We start from the raw sequence: 16,266 nt of genomic DNA, 5'->3' as shown, positions 1-16,266 counted from the left end.
ACTTAGATAGAGATTTGTAGGTATTACTTAGTATCGGAAAGGGTATCAAATACACGAGTTTACCGTTCATAGACAGCCGCCATAGTTACGTGAAAATTAATCAGTAAATCTATTAATCTTGTCGAACTTCATTGGCAATTAAATTGTACTTTTAACTATACATATAACCACATAGGTTACGGAACATAAATAATTAGTAAAAATAAATAATTAATACATAACTTGATACGGAAGTTATATAAAGGGACTTCGTAGATAACACTCGTTACTGAAACGCGACACAGCATATCCGGAATTCGATAGCATTAGCTTTGTCTGGTATAGTGCATAATATAATATTGTCAATTAATCAGTAGATCTATTAATCTTGTTAAACTTCATTGTCAATTAAATTGTTCTTTTAACTATATATATATAACGACTTAGAGTACAAACGTAACAAATAATTAATACATACTTGATACTCGTTCGTGATTTCCCGCCATTTTTACACGATAGCATAAGCTTAGTGTAGTATAGTGCATAATATAATATTGTCAATTATTCAGTAAATCTATTAATCTTGATAAACTTTATTGTCAATTAAATTGTATTTTTAACTCTATAAATATATATAACGACTTAATCGTAACAAATAATTAATACATAACTATAGTGGTACACGTGATACGGAAGTTGTATAAAGGGAACACTAGATACCGAAAAAAAAAAAAAAAAAAACAATATATATATCCATATATATATATATATATATATATATAATATAACTTAAGGATTTAATTTTTGTTTTAAATTTTATTGAATTACATTGGAATCATGACTCTAACCAGAGCAGCAAAGCAAAAGGCTCAAGCTAATGGGAGTGCTGTGGTTCAGGGGAGAACTGAGGGGGCCAGTTGCCCTCTGAATCACAGTCTATTAAAATGCACTGTTTGCTTGATGTTTGCGGAGCAGTTGGGTACGGGACATGTACTGCCAAGGGGGATGTCTTTGTGTGTGCACGATGTAAGGAGTGCAAGGAAATCAGGCGACAACTCAGCGTTGTTATGGGCCTTTATGAGAGCTTGAAGGACAGGGTGGATGCCCTCGAAGGAAATAAATTGAGGGGCCCATCAAGCTCTCAGCTGCCCACATCAACGCCAGAGCTTGCACTTGGTCATCAGGCAACACAGAAGCAGCCCCCTAGGCAGAATGCGCTGGTCCCACAGGAACTAGTAGTTGTTGGTGACTCTATTGTCAGGGAAACGGGGAACATGCTTTGTAAAAAGGATAGGTGGAATAGGACCAGGGTATGTCTGCCAGGGGCAAAGGTTGATGACATTGTAGAGCGGATATCATCTTTTAAGGGCACAAAAGGTGATATAGTTGTACACGATGGCACGAATGATATTAAGAGTAGGAGACCGGCGGAATTACTTAGCAAGTACAGGTCACTGCTGAAAAAAAGCCGTGAATTAGGGTTGAACTTGAAAGTGTCTGCAATTCTGCTCAGACACGATAGGAGGGAGTATATGATGAGAGCCTTGTCGATCAATTCGGCCCTGGAGGGATTGTGCAAGGCTCAAGGGGTAGAATTTTTTTCAGCCTGGACTGTACTTGTTAACAGGAGAGATTGCTTCTACAGGGATGGGATACACTTAAATAGAAAGGGTGCAAGAATTTTTGCTGATGCTGTCGAGGCAGTGTTAGGTGGGTCGGAAAACTGCTAGTTGGGGGGGATACAAGGACTAATAGATTAACAGTAGCCACTGGCAGAGGTGGAAGTGATTCTTGCACTGCTTCTATTGAAATGAGCAGAAGTCTGAAAAACAAGATGCAGGATATTTCAGAGACTGCTGGTAGTCATTGCGTTACAAGTAAACACATGGGTTGTGTTAGGGTAGCTAAGAATAGAAACAGGTGCATGTATACCTGCGTGTACACCAATGCTAGGAGTTTGGTAAATAAATTTGATGAATTTGAGGTATTGCTCAAAACATCAAAGGCAGATATTGTTGGGATATCAGAGACGTGGTGTCACACAGATATAAGTAATGCGGAACTGGAATTTGGGGAATACAATGTGTATAGAAAGGATAGACAGGACAGGAGGGGAGGAGGGGTTATGCTATTAATTAAGAAACACATAAAGTCCAAGGAAGTGAAGCCAGTCGACATCGATGGACAGGGCAGTGCCGAATCAGTTTGGTGTGACATAAGCATAGGGAAATCAAAATTGAGAGTAGGAGTGTGCTATAGGCCTAATGACTCTGATGAGTATAATAAGATATTGTACAGGGAAATAGAGTGGGCCAGTAAATCAGAGAGTCTTATAATGGGGGATTTTAATTTCCCAGATATTGACTGGAATTTGTGGGTTGGTCACTCGCACACTAGCAAGGCTTTTGTGGATTTATTGGATGATTGTTTTCTACACCAGCATGTTCGTGAGGCAACAAGAGGGAGCAATACTCTTGATCTGATTATCAGTAGTGACTCTTCATGCATTAAGAACCTGCAGATAAATGAACCACTAGGTGGCAGTGATCACAGTGTGTTGAAGTGGGATTTACTCAAGGAGGTAACTACCATCAGAGGTAAAGGGAAGGGTTTTTGTTTTCGTAAAGGCGACTATGATGGTCCGAGACAGTATTTAAATTCTATACAGTGGGACCAACTGATGATGTTACCAACAGCAAACTCAAAATGGGAAGCATTCAAGGAACTAATCTTGGAGGCTACCAGGCTTTACATACCAACTAAGAAATATTGTTCAAGGTTTAGGCCTAAATGGTTGTCAGATGAACTAATGAGACATGTGGCAGAGAAGAAAAATGCATGGGATACATATAAATTAATGGGAGACATGGAAGCCTATGATAGATATAAGTTGGTCTGTAACCAAGTCACAAAGGAGATTAGGCAGGCAAAGGCAGACTACGAAAAATCCTTGGCAAAGGATGCAAAGAAAAACAGAAAAGAGTTCTTTACATACTTGAACTCGAGAAGGAAAGGGATGAATCAGATTGGTCCACTGGATATTGATGGTTCAACAGTTGAGGATCCTGCTCAGGTGGCTAACAATCTAAACGAGTATTTTGCATCTACATTCACGCATGAGGAGTTATTCAGGAAGGAGAATGATGTAGGTAAAGTAAACATTGGCAGTGAGCTGGATGATTTTGTAATAACTGAGAGGAAAGTGGAGGAGAGATTGTTGAGGATAAACATAAAAAAGGCACCTGGGGTGGATGGGATCTATCCAGTTATATTAAAGGAGGCAGCAAAGGAAGTATGCAAACCCCTAGCCATAATTATGAGAGCTTCTTTGGACTCAGGGGAGGTACCCATAGACTGGAGATGTGCAAATGTAACCCCAATTCACAAAGGAGGATCAAAGGCTGACACAAGTAATTATAGACCTGTTAGTTTAACTTCTGTTCCAGGTAAATTAATGGAGGCACTGGTTAAAGAAGCACTGCAGGATCATCTAGACAAGAATTCAGTTATAGCTCAGACGCAGCATGGTTTTGTTAAGGGCAGGTCTTGCCTGACCAATTTGATTGATACTAGGAAGTAGTCACAAAAGAACTGGATGCAGGGAATAACTTTGATATTATATATTTGGATCTTAGAAAGGCTTTTGATACTGTGGCACATGGAAGACTGCTGCACAAATTGGAGCAGTGTGGCATTGGAGGCAAATTGCTGCTATGGATAAGGGGATGGTTGAGTGGCAGAAGACAGAGAGTGGTAATCAATGGACACTGCTCAACGTGGACTAATGTTATTAGTGGAGTTCCTCAAGGTTCAGTGTTGGGTCCGTTGTTTTCGGTGTTTATGAATGATATTGATGATGGGATATCAAGTTTAATGTCCAAGTTTGCAGATGATACAAAGGTTGGCAGGGTCGTCAAGGACACTACTGACGCTATGCTGCTGCAACAGGATCTGGAAAGGTTGAACAGATGGGCTGAGAGGTGGCAAATGAAGTTTAACATTGACAAATGTAAAGTACTGCATATGGGAAACAGTAACTCCAGAGCAACGTATCAACTCTGCGGTACCACACTGACAGTGGTGGAGAATGAAAAGGACCTGGGGGTAATTGTGCAGGGAGATATGAAGTTCTCTGAGCAGTGCAGACGAGCTGCAAGAGTAGCTCATGGTGTCTTGTCAATGATATACAGGAATTTTTCTAGCAGGGATAAGGAGGTGATTATTCCCTTGTATAAGGCAATGGTTAGGCCACATCTTGAGTACTGTATACAGGTCTGGAGGCCTCATTTCAAGAAGGATGTAGAGCTGCTGGAACGGGTACAGAGAAGGGCAACAAGATTAGTAAATGGAACAAAGGGTTGCTCTTACGAAGAAAGGCTTAAGTTTTGCAAATTACAGAGTCTGGAGACTAGGCACCGGCGAGGTGATCTGATAGAGGTCTATAAGGCCTTGAATGGTTTGAGCATGCTCAATGCCAATGGGATTCTTCATCTTTCTCAGAATAATCACCTCAGAGGGCATAAATTCAAATTGAGGAAGGACGGATGTCGGATAGATGGTCGGAAATTTGCCTTTGGCCAGCGGGTGGTTGGTTGGTGGAACCGACTTCCATCACTTGTTGTTGAAGTTGATAGCCTAAACAAATTTAAAGCTCAACTGGACAGGTATTTCGAACGAACGGAGGGGTGAAATGGGAGAGGGTTTTTTTTTTTTTTTTTTTTTTTTTGGGCTGATGCTGAATAAGCTTGCTTTCTTGCATCGTATGCCTCTACTAATGCTAATGCTAAGATGATACACTCTTTACCCTGCTATTTTTTACCCTAATTCCCCCTCTGATTTCTGACCATATTGTAAGTCATCATCATCAGCCATTTTCAAACCACTGCAGGATGAAGGCCTCTCCAGCAACTTTCCAGTTCCTTCTGTTTTGAGCACTGGCCATCCATTTACTACTCAAAAACTCATGAATTTCATCTATCCATCTCCGCCTTTGTCTGGGTACCATTCTGTTATTTTCTTAGTCCATCTGTCATCATGTCTTCGAGCTATGTGTCCTGCCCAAGACCATTTTAGTTCTTTAGTTTTGATAAGAATGTCCTTTACTTGAGTTTGCTGCCTAATCCATGTGTTTCTCTTCTTATCTAACAGTCTGATTCCCAATATAATTCGTTCCATTCTTTGCTGTGTAGTTCTTAGCTTCTCTTCCATTCTTTTGGTCAGTGCCCAAGTTTCACTTCCATAAGTCATGGTGGGAGTATACATTGATTCATTATTTTACGTTTCAGACAAACTGGGATATTGCTCTTCAGTATGTGACTATATTTCCTGAATGCTATCCAACCAAAATTTATTCTTCTCTTGACGTCCAGCCATTTATCATTATTACAGCTAATAACTTGTCCCAGATAAGTATATGACTCCACCTTTTCAATTACTGCTCCTTCAATCATTATTTCCCTTTCCATGGCATACTTGTTCATCATTACTTTTGTTTTAGCCATATTCATCTTTAGTCCAAAATCCTTACTAACTGTGCATAACTGATTAAGATTTTCCTCTAATTCTTTGGGATCGTGGCTTATGACCACAATGTCATCTGCAAATCGTAAATGGTTTAGGTACTCTCTGTTCACATTGACTCCTTTCTGTGACCAGTCTAATCTTCTGAAAGCTTCCTCAAGGGCAGCAGTAAACAGCTTCGGAGATATTGTGTCTCCTTGTCGAACTCCTTTCTCGATTTTAAATTTGCTACTGTCTTTGTCTAGTCTAATAAAGGATGTAGCACTCTCATATATTTTCTTCAAAATTAATATATGGAGTATCTATACCTTGTCTTTCCAGTGCCCGGAACATTGCCTTATGCTGTATGGAGTCAAACGCCTTTTCATAACCCCTCGACGTGGGCACCTGTACGTGGTGAGGGGACCTCCCAGTGATGCTGCTGGTTTTCCAGATTAGCATCACTGGGATCTAACACCCATACCTTGGTTCCAGGGTTACACCATTGGAATCCGGCGTGTGCAGCCGTGCGCCGCGACCCGTGGAAGCGGAAAGGGGGAGCCTGGTGGTTGAGGGGCCCAGCCTTAATACACCACTTTGGCCCCTGCTTCGACAAGACGGGTGGTCCCGGACCGGCTCGACTGGGATCAATCGGCGGGTGGTTTTATACTGCTAGGGTCAACTGCGTTCCAATAAGTCTCCCTCCCTTTGGTCCTGGGATGGGATAAAGACTTATTGGTAACGTGGGTATGGTGCTCTAAGCGAACTCGGCGTCCCATTCGTGTACGCAGTACCTGCTAGTTCACGAGTGGGCGTCCCCTCGTTGGGCTCGGTGGTGGGTGAGGTACTTAGGCATCAGACATTTTCTCTTTACTCTTATGAGTAATTTAAATCTTTCAAACCCCTCTGGGGCCTCTACGAGGTCCCTACCTGAAACTGATGAAGATAATATAACATCAAAAAAGAAACACCGAACAGAAGCTGCACCACCTCCTGTACCTCGATTCCTTATCATACATTCTACCGGTGAAAAGGAAATAGGTAAAATGTCACCCTTCTTCATCCAGAAGGGTCTTGAAGGGCTGGCAGGGTCCCCAAAGTCGGTAAAACGACTTAGATCGGGTGAACGTTTAGTTGAAACTTCCTCAGTGCGACATTCAGAATTGCTCCTCCAAGCAACATCTCTTGGGGGAATTCCAATTAAGATATCACCACATAGGACATTGAATACATCGCGTGACGTAATTGCCGAGTGGGATCTCCTTGAAACATCTGAAGAGGAGATATGCACCGAACTGAGAGATCAAGGAGTTACAGCCGTTAAGAGGATATTTATGCGTAAGGAGGGAAAACTAGTTCCAAATAGGGTTCTTATCCTTACATTTAACACACCTAAACCGCCTACTTCCATCAAGGCTGGTTATTTGAACTGTCCAGTAAGGCTGTATATTCCAAACCCGTTGCGATGTTTCAAATGCCAAAAATATGGCCACTCTCAGATGTCATGTCGTGGATTACCTGTTTGTGCCCGGTGTGGAGCAAAAGAACATGACACAAAGGAATGTTCTGCCTCGAAACCAGCATGCTTGAATTGTGGCGGTGAACACCCTGCATATTCAAGAGCATGCCAAAGATGGAAAGACGAAAAACAAATTCAAAAAATCAAGACGGAACAGAACATCCCATATGTGGAAGCGAAGAAACAGGTAACACCAGTAAACAGTGGAAAATCTTATGCACAAGCAGTTTTGAGGAAGGTTTCAATTTCGACCCAAACTGATATTTCAATATCGCCACATGATTCTTTTGCACCCCAAGCTAGATACTTGTTGACACAAGCACAGCAAGATAAAGCAGTCGCTACTCCCATTTCAATACCACCCAAGGAAGTAGCACCTAAAGGAAAATCACCTCCAACTAAAACCCCGCCTGTTATTCGTGAGGTACAGGAGGAAATGGAGGTAAATGAAGAAGCTGAAAGTGTGGAAGAATCTATTCTGGATCTTCATCCAGAGGAAGAAATGGATATTGGGCGCCCTCTATTTCCCAAAGGCAGAATAAAACCCAAAGCGGGCCAATCAAAACCCGCATCACTTCAGAAGCCAGTCAACGGATCCACTAATTCCAAGTAATAATGGCTAAATTACTGCAATGGAATTGTCGTGGATTCCGACGAAATATGGAGGATGTCAAAATGCTAATGCGCAAATACGAACCTATTTGCTTTTGCTTGCAGGAAACGTACCTAAAGGCAAATGATGACCCCATCTTGCGAAATCTTACTGTTGTTTGTAAAGACAGAAATGGGGATGGCCCGGCCCATGGAGGAGTCGCAATCCTTGTGGGTAACCATACTCCTTTCTCACAAGTTCAATTGAACACTAACTTAGAAGCAGTAGCCATTCGTTTAGCAATAGGGTCTTTACTTACAATATGTTCTATATATTTGCCTCCTGGGACACACATTTCCCAGGTAGATCTCGACGATCTCATTACGCAATTGCTCTCTCCTTTTTGCCTTCTTGGAGACTTTAATGGACAGTACTCTGTGGGGTAGTGCAGAAACTAATGAACGAGGTCGTATTGTTGAACGTTTTCTCGACAATAACGGCCTTTCGTTACTAAATATGGGAATAAACACCTATTTCCATATGCCTACCCGTACTTTCTCTGCCATCGATCTTTCCATCTGTTCACCTTCTCTGCTACCTTTGCTTTCCTGGGAAGTGGAACAGAATCCTTATGGAAGTGACCATTTCCCCGTAATATCTACCATTTTAAATGGACAACCTTGTTATCCATTTAGAATTCCATGCTGGAAGTATGATGAAGCAGACCGGAGTAAATTTTCACTGCTCGCTGAATTTGATCCAGTACAAATTCAGCAGGAATCAATTGATGAAGCAGTGAAGTATATCACAGAGTCTATTATCCACACAGCGGCAACTGCAATCCCAAAAACATCCTCCCGATTTCCACGGTTTCCAAAGCCATGGTGGAACCAAGATTGTAAAGAAGCAAGAAAGTTACAAAATCGGTCATGGGGAAAATTCCGACATTACCCCACCACCGCAAATCTTATAGCTTTTAAACGTGCCTGTGCCAAAGCATGATTTATACGCCGACAGAGCCAAAAGTAATGCTGGGTCAAGTTTACATCCTCAATTAACCAGATGACCAGTACCAAAGTTGTCTGGGATAAAATTCGGAAGATGAAGGGTAAATACAAATCAGCTCCTTCATCTATGTTACAACATAATGGTTGTACATTAGCAGACTCAACTGCTATTGCCAACGCTCTAGGAGAAGCTTTCTCCACTATATCTGCTGAAACTTCATACTCTGCTGAGTTTCTAGTGTTAAAGAAGAAAGCGGAGAAACAAAAACTTAACTTCCCTTCAAGTAAAGCCGAAACTTATAACCTACCTTTTAGTGAAGGGGAATTAACCATTGCACTTGCTACCTCGAAAGTGAGTGCCGCAGGGCCAGATGAAATTCAGTATGAGATGATAAAACATCTATCATCTCACTCTCTAGAGCTGTTGCTACATCTCTACAACCGAATCTATTTGGAGGATCAATTTCCCGTTTCTTGGCGTAGTGCAACTGTCCTCGCTTTCCCAAAGCCAGGAAAAGATCCCAAAATTCCTAGCAACTATCGTCCAATTGCTCTGACCAGTTGCTTATGTAAGATTTTGGAAAAAATGGTGAATGCCCGCCTTATATATTACCTTGAGGCAAACGACCTTTTGAACAAAATTCAGTGCGGCTTCCGAAGGAATCGCTCCACTTTGGACCATTTAATCCGACTGGAAACAGCGATTTGCGATGCGTTTTTAAAGCGTGAGCACTTGGTATCAGTCTTCTTTGACATGGAAAAAGCTTATGACACAACCTGGAGGTATGGTGTTTTAAAAGACCTCTATTCTTTGGGTCTGAGAGGCCACCTCCCTATTTTTATCAGAAATTTTTTATCTAAATGACTCTTCCAGGTTCGTGTTAAATCCAGTGTGTCTCGCCTTTTTTGTCAAGAGGAAGGAGTTCCCCAAGGCTCTGTCCTCAGTGTTACGCTGTTTGCAGTCAAAGTTAACTCCATTACAAAACAGCTTCCTCCTTCAGTAAATAGTGCCTTGTACGTTGATGATTTTAGTATTTTCTGTCACTCCTGTAGCATGAGAGTTATTGAACGACAATTGCAACAAGCACTCAATTACCTTAGTTCCTGGGCTTTAACCAATGGGTTTACGTTTTCTGCGCAAAAGACCGTTTGCATACACTTCTGCCGCAAACGGAATCTACATCCTGACCCGGAACTTAGACTTGGACAAAATCCAATTCCTGTGGTAGCAGAAACAATATTTTTGGGACTTATCTTTGATAAAAAACTGACATTCCTACACCATATCCGTCAGCTTAGAGCAAAATGCATGAGGGGTTTGAACATGCTCAGTGCTATCTCCTCCAACTTTTGGGGAGCAGATAGAAGCACATTATTGCGTCTATACCGAGCACTTGTTCGCTCTAAACTTGACTACGGCTCCCAAGCTTACTCTTCTGCTAGAATTTCTGTACTCCGATGGCTTGACCCAATCCACCATAAAGCCATTCGGATTGCCACAGGGGCTTTCCGTACTTCGCCTGTCCAAAGTCTATACATTGAAGCCAATGAACCACCAGTGATGCTTCGACGTCAGCAATTGTCGTTACAATATGCTATAAAAATAAAATCCCTGCCTGACCACCCTACGTGGACCACCCTATTTTTATGCCACGGTGGGAAAATCTATATAATACGCGTAAAACTGCCAGTCGGTCTTTTGGTATCAGGATCCAAGAGCTGGTTCATGATATTAGCTTCACGTTGGATAATATATCGTCAGTCAAGCATGTTCTTCCCCCTTGGAATATACGATCTCCGTCTTGTGACTTCAGTCTTAGGAGTTGGCTGAAAGCTAACACATCGCCATGTATATATCGGCAACTCTTTGCAGCACACCTTGCCGAATACTCTGAATTCTTGCCGGTTTATACAGATGGCTCGAAATCTGAAGAGTTTGTGGGATCTGCTTGTGTCTTTCCAAATAAAACAATCTGTAGTCGTATTCCAAGTGAATGTAGCATATACACTGCAGAGCTACACGCAGTAGAACTGGCCTTGGATCATATAAAAACCCACCACTACCAAAAGTGCATGCTATATATGGACTCTCTAAGCGTATTACAGGCCTTATCCAATGTGAGAAACACTCATCCAGTGTTATGTCGGGTGCAGCAAATATTACACTCCCTCTTAGAGTTAAATTTCGATATTCGCTTTTGTTGGATCCCTAGCCATGTTGGTATCAGAGGCAATGACTTAGCTGATGCAGCAGCAAAATCAGCAACGCCACCAAGTCGCATCCGCTTATCAGTCCCCTATACAGACTGCAAGCAACTGATCTACAAAAAATTATGTGCGCGTTGGCAAGAATCTTGGAATGGGTGCCCTACCAACAAGCTGAATGAAATTAAGCCTGAAATAATGCTTTGGCATTCTAGTCAGTGCAGGGTCCGACGGGAGGAAGTAATTCTTGCTAGGCTACGCATAGGACATTCTCACCTGACGCATTCGTATTTGCTGAGGGCTGATGATTGTCCTGTGTGTAGACATTGTAAAGCAATTTTAATTATCCGTCATATTTTAGTCGAATGTACATATTTTAGTAATGAACGCCGTTCGTGTTTTAACCATCTGTCTGAGCCCTATACACTCAGGCAGATTTTATCCAACGATGACAATGTGTCAGATGTATTTAGATTTTTACAACTGATTAATCTACATAGTTTTATTTAGATTGCCCTAATATTTAACATATTGTAAATGTTTTATGCCATATTTTTGTGCATAATATATTAACTAGATACGCTATTTTATATTTTTACATATTTATATTTTATTACCTTAGACTTGCCGCATGATAGCCTTAGATGCTGATGCGCCATTAAACTTCTAATAACCAACCTTTTCATAATCCACAAACGCCAGGCATAATGGTGTTTTATATTCATTTGCTTTCTCCATTAGCTGTGATATTACGTGAAGGTGATCCATAGTTGAGAATCCTGTCCTAAAGCCAGCTTGCTCTTTCGGTTGATTCTCATCAAGTATTCTTTCTAATCTGTTAGTAATGACCCTTGTGAACAACTTGTAGATATGGGATAACAAGCTAATTGGTCTATAATTTCCAATTTCTGATTTATCTCCTTTCTTATGCAGCAAAACTATGATTGCATTATTCCACTGCTTAGGCATCACACCTTTTCTAATGCACTTTGTGAAGAGCCTTGCCAGTTTTTGTGTTATGTCTCTTCCTCCCAATTTTAACAACTCTACAGTAACTTCATCTTCCTCTGGGGCTTTCCGATTCTTCATTTTCTTCAATGCATGTTCTACCTCATCAGGAAGAATATCGGGTATGTCGTATGTGTTGCTACTTTGCAATCCATGTTCCCCACTGCTGGTATCATTCCCTCGCTCCTTGTATAATTCTCTATAGTAGTCTTCTGCTATTTGAATTATGCCTTCTCTGCTGTTTATAAGTACACCATCGCTATTCTTCAGTTTCAGTATCATTTGTCTTTCTGTATTACTGCTCATGGCTGCTGATTTAAATCCTTTGTTTTCCCTTAATGCTTATTCTACTTTTCTTGTGTTAAATCTTCTTATATCCTCTCTGAGTCTCTTTCTAATGGCTTTGCATAACTCAGTATACTCAATTTTCTCCCTGTCAGTGTTTTTCTTGCTTTTCATTTGTCGTCTTTGGTTCATCATGACAAGTGTTTCTTGACTAATTTTTTCTTCTTTGGATTTCTGTTTCCCCTGTAGGTTTCTTGGGCTTTATCACTTTCAGAAAGTTGTAATATTCCTCATCGATATCTTGGTCCTGAGCAGTCTGCAGAAGCTCAAACTTGTTCTTAAGTTCCAGTACATACTGCTTTTTCTCCTCCTCTGTTATTTCAAAGACCTTTGTATTATTTACTTGAGTCAGTTTTTTCCTTTCTTTTCCTACATCTATATCAAGTGTACATCTTACCATTCTGTGATCACTTCCAACATTTACCTTATTCAGGACGGTAACATCATTCACAATATATCTTCTGTTAGTGAGGATGAAGTCGATTTCATTAGTTGTTAATCCATTTGGACTCTTCCATGTCCACTTTCTGTTCATCCTTTTCTTGAAAAAAGTGTTCATTACTGACAGTCCTTGAGATTCTGCAAATTCCACAAGTCTTTCACCTCTTTTATTTCTTTCACCAATTCCAAAATTTCCTATAGTTCCTCTTTCTGCGCTGTTTTGCCTTTTTCCAACCTTAGCATTGAAGTCCCCCATAATAATAGTGTAGTGGGTTTTCTGCTCATCTAGAAGACTCTCAATTTCGGTGTACATTTCTTCAACCTCTTCATCATCATGGCTCGATGTTGGTGCATAAATCATTATAATCTTTAGCTTGTACCTTTTAGAAATCTTGAGTATTAGCCTTGACACCCTTGGTGATGTACTTTTGAGTTCCAAAATGTTGTTTTTAAAATCTTTATGGACCAGAAACCCAACTCCACCTTCACTCCTTTCACTGTTTCCATTGGTGTACAGCAGATTTCCACTTGATAAACTTATAAGTGATTCATTTCTTCTTCTTGTTTCAGCCAAACCGACGATATTCCAATTCACATTTTCTAATTCCTTTTCCAGCTCTAATATCCTGTCTTCACCGATGAGTGATCGTACGTTATAACAGGCCAAGTTCAATTTCTGTGCATGGCAGCCTGGTCATACCCAGAGATTCTTAGCACCCTCTGCTTCCACTCTGATCCTCTCGCTGCCGTAAGAGGGAGAGAGTGAAAGCTGCTGGGGACTGAGGGCCATTTGTATTGTTGTGCTCTCATTGCTGGAGGGTTTGGTCTTTTCCTCTTCACGCTGACCAGGCGTCTTGAAGAGAACCACTCTACACTCAGGGCGTACCATCGAGAAGGTGTGCATGAGTGGATTTTAGGGAGGCAGGCCAACCGGACTTCTCCTAAATCTTCTGTAATAGAGAGATATTGGATCCATCAGTGTTTTAGGCTGAGTGTCTGATAACACACAGGATACCTGTTCCCCTCTAAGCCCCTAAGTCATAGGCATGCCCTTGTAAGTCATAGGCAACAGCTTGACTTTAATGAGCTCTTTAAATTTCTAAGTCATCATAATACAGTACACCATGACTGAAGAAACTATGAGCCTTATAATATCCATGCAGTAAGGCCAAAGCTCCTGATGAATCAAAAAAAATCTTCAAACAGCATCCTCTTGGTTCTTAGAGTCCTCCCTTTCATTTGTTATTCTAATAATATTGAGATCTGGAAAATTTTCAAAACTTTTGAAAAAAAGTTGGTGTTAAAATAGGTTCACTAATAATGCTCTTAAGCTTGTAAAGAACTATGTGTATTTCTTTTTTTTCTCCACTTCCAAATTAATAATGCCATGTCTGCCCACATCTCTATCTCAATGAATATTAAGTTTTAATAATAATTATGACCTCTGTTTTTAGCACAGTTTTACTGCACAGTATCATATTAATTTTCTAATTACTGTATATTCACAGATTTATTTATTATTATTATTATTTTGGTGCCTAACAGAAATAAATTATGGAGATAAGTATGTCTGTATGTATCATTTTTGTGAAAATGTGTGTTTACAGGTCAGTTTGCCTTTTTACCAGATGAAAATGTTATAGGAGCAAAACTGCCTGTTGAAAAGATCTTTAAGAAATTCCTGTAGACATTGATGAGATTGAAATCCAGACCTTTTCAATTAAGTGATGCACAGTAAAACTACTATGTTTGCAATATAAAGTTTTAATTTGAAAGGAAAGAGAAATATAATCTCTCTCTCTCTCTCTCTCAAGTTATGTGATTAATGCCTTTCTAAAAATTATCACATAAGGCAAAAACGTATATCTCAGAAATCATTTTTCTATAGCAATACATGTAAAATAAGACTGAGTTACATTATGAGACCCCCTTCCCCCACAGATTTACAAACAGAAATAAACTCCACATTATATTAATTACGGAGAACACCAATTGCAACCAGTAACAAACTCTCACAATGTTCGAGCTGTTCATTTGTTCCTGTAATCTTTGTCTGTATTAAGCAGGTTACAGTTTGTACTATTCTAAATGCAATTTCTTAATTTGGAAAGGATGTCATACTGTTGTTTTAAACAAATTGCCTATGTAAAATGTTTACTTTTGCTTTCTTTTAATGTAAAATTAATGATTGCTTACTCATAAATATACACAGTATTTTTTTATATCCATTTAAGTTCAATTAAGTTGATGTGATATATCTGAAGGTGCAGTATATTAAGGGTTTCACTAAATTTTGATATGCTTCCTTTGCAAAAAGATCTATATGTTTCCACTTTTACTTAGGGCCATTCAGGCAAGGAAGGACAACCTGGCATTGCCGGAAGGCCTGGTGATAAAGGACCCCCTGGACCTGCTGGTCCACCTGGTTTGCCTGGCATTCAGGGATTGCAAGTATGTGACCATGTTTAGTAAATATTTATTTTAAAATATTTAGGATCATTTAACAGAATAATTTGTAACTTTCTGATATTATATAAGAATATACAGCCATTTTTATTTTAATAATGGTTTTAAATAGTAAAGAAAAAGGGTTGTCAGAGGAGAAAATAATTGTGAGGAAATATGGCCAGTAGCCACATTTCTGTCGCAATTTTGGATTTTAGGTTTTAGAATTAAGGTCTTATGGCTACAAAACAATATAGCCTTAATCCTAGTTATGTTTAAATTACCAACTTTAAATCTTTTTGAGTTTAAATTCTTACTTAATATTAGCTATAAAGAGAACAGTTTTTGTATTGTGTTATAAATGAAGGAATTCCAAGGAGGATTCTACATTCTGTGGATGATATACAACAATATACAATATTGACTATTTATATGATATATATGTTTCCACAAGTATTGGAATTGCTTTGTTATTATTAAAGGACAATATAATACAGATAGATTAAGTTTACATTACTGGATGATCATGACTAGTGATATTGTTATTATCAATTAGCAAAGGAAATTTTGATATAAAAAAATATAACATTTTAGATGTTAATAATAATACTAAAGTATTTCACAATTATACTTCACATCTCAGATTTTGTCCATATCCCATTAAGTGCCTGAAGATGCTTTTCCACTGAAGATGGGATCCATCTTCAGTGGAAAAGCAGAATGTTGATTTGAATAGCTGATTTATGGATATATCAAATGGTTGAAGTGTAATTGTTATTTGATATTGCTAGAATGTTGTACCTTGGTATCTATTAAAGTTCCAATAAAGATTTGTACTGTAAAATACAAAGTTGCGCATAAAGTAATTTCAATATGCACCAAAGCAGCCATATTCTGAATATTGTCTTTTAATTTTTATTAAGCAGCAATATATATGCTGAATATTGCTACTTTAAGGGATCAAAGGGTGACACGAGTAATTACAGACCTGTTAGTTTAACTTCTATTCCGGGGAAAAATAATGGAGTCGCTGCTTAAAGAAATATTGCAGGATCATCTAGACAACGCTGCAATAATAATTCAGAAACAGCATGGGTTTATTAAGGGGAAAGTCTTGTCTCACAAGTTTGATTGGATACTATGATATGGTTACAAAGGAACTGGATGCAAAAAACTAATTCTGATATCATATACTTGTATTTGAGGAAAGCTTTTGATACTTTTGT

The 16,266-nt window shown here is 39.5% G+C and overlaps 1 protein-coding gene across 1 annotated transcript in view; it reads left to right on the top strand.

Moving 5' to 3' along the window:
• Positions 1 to 16,266, top strand: part of LOC150090808 (uncharacterized) — a 791,939-nt gene that overhangs the window by 707,129 nt on the left and 68,544 nt on the right. The window contains exon 41 of the mRNA XM_090372970.1: positions 14,939 to 15,046. Within this exon, the coding sequence (XP_090229096.1) occupies positions 14,939 to 15,046 (108 nt within the window). The remainder of the gene's footprint in view (positions 1 to 14,938; positions 15,047 to 16,266) is intronic.

Source organism: Mastigoproctus giganteus, chromosome 1, assembly GCF_048544385.1.
Source record: "Mastigoproctus giganteus isolate SK-2022 chromosome 1, ASM4854438v1, whole genome shotgun sequence".
In the NCBI taxonomy this organism is placed as follows: Eukaryota; Metazoa; Arthropoda; class Arachnida; order Uropygi; family Thelyphonidae; genus Mastigoproctus; species Mastigoproctus giganteus.
The sequence above is the reverse complement of the archived record's forward strand: the minus strand, read 5'-3'. Positions and strand labels throughout refer to the sequence as shown.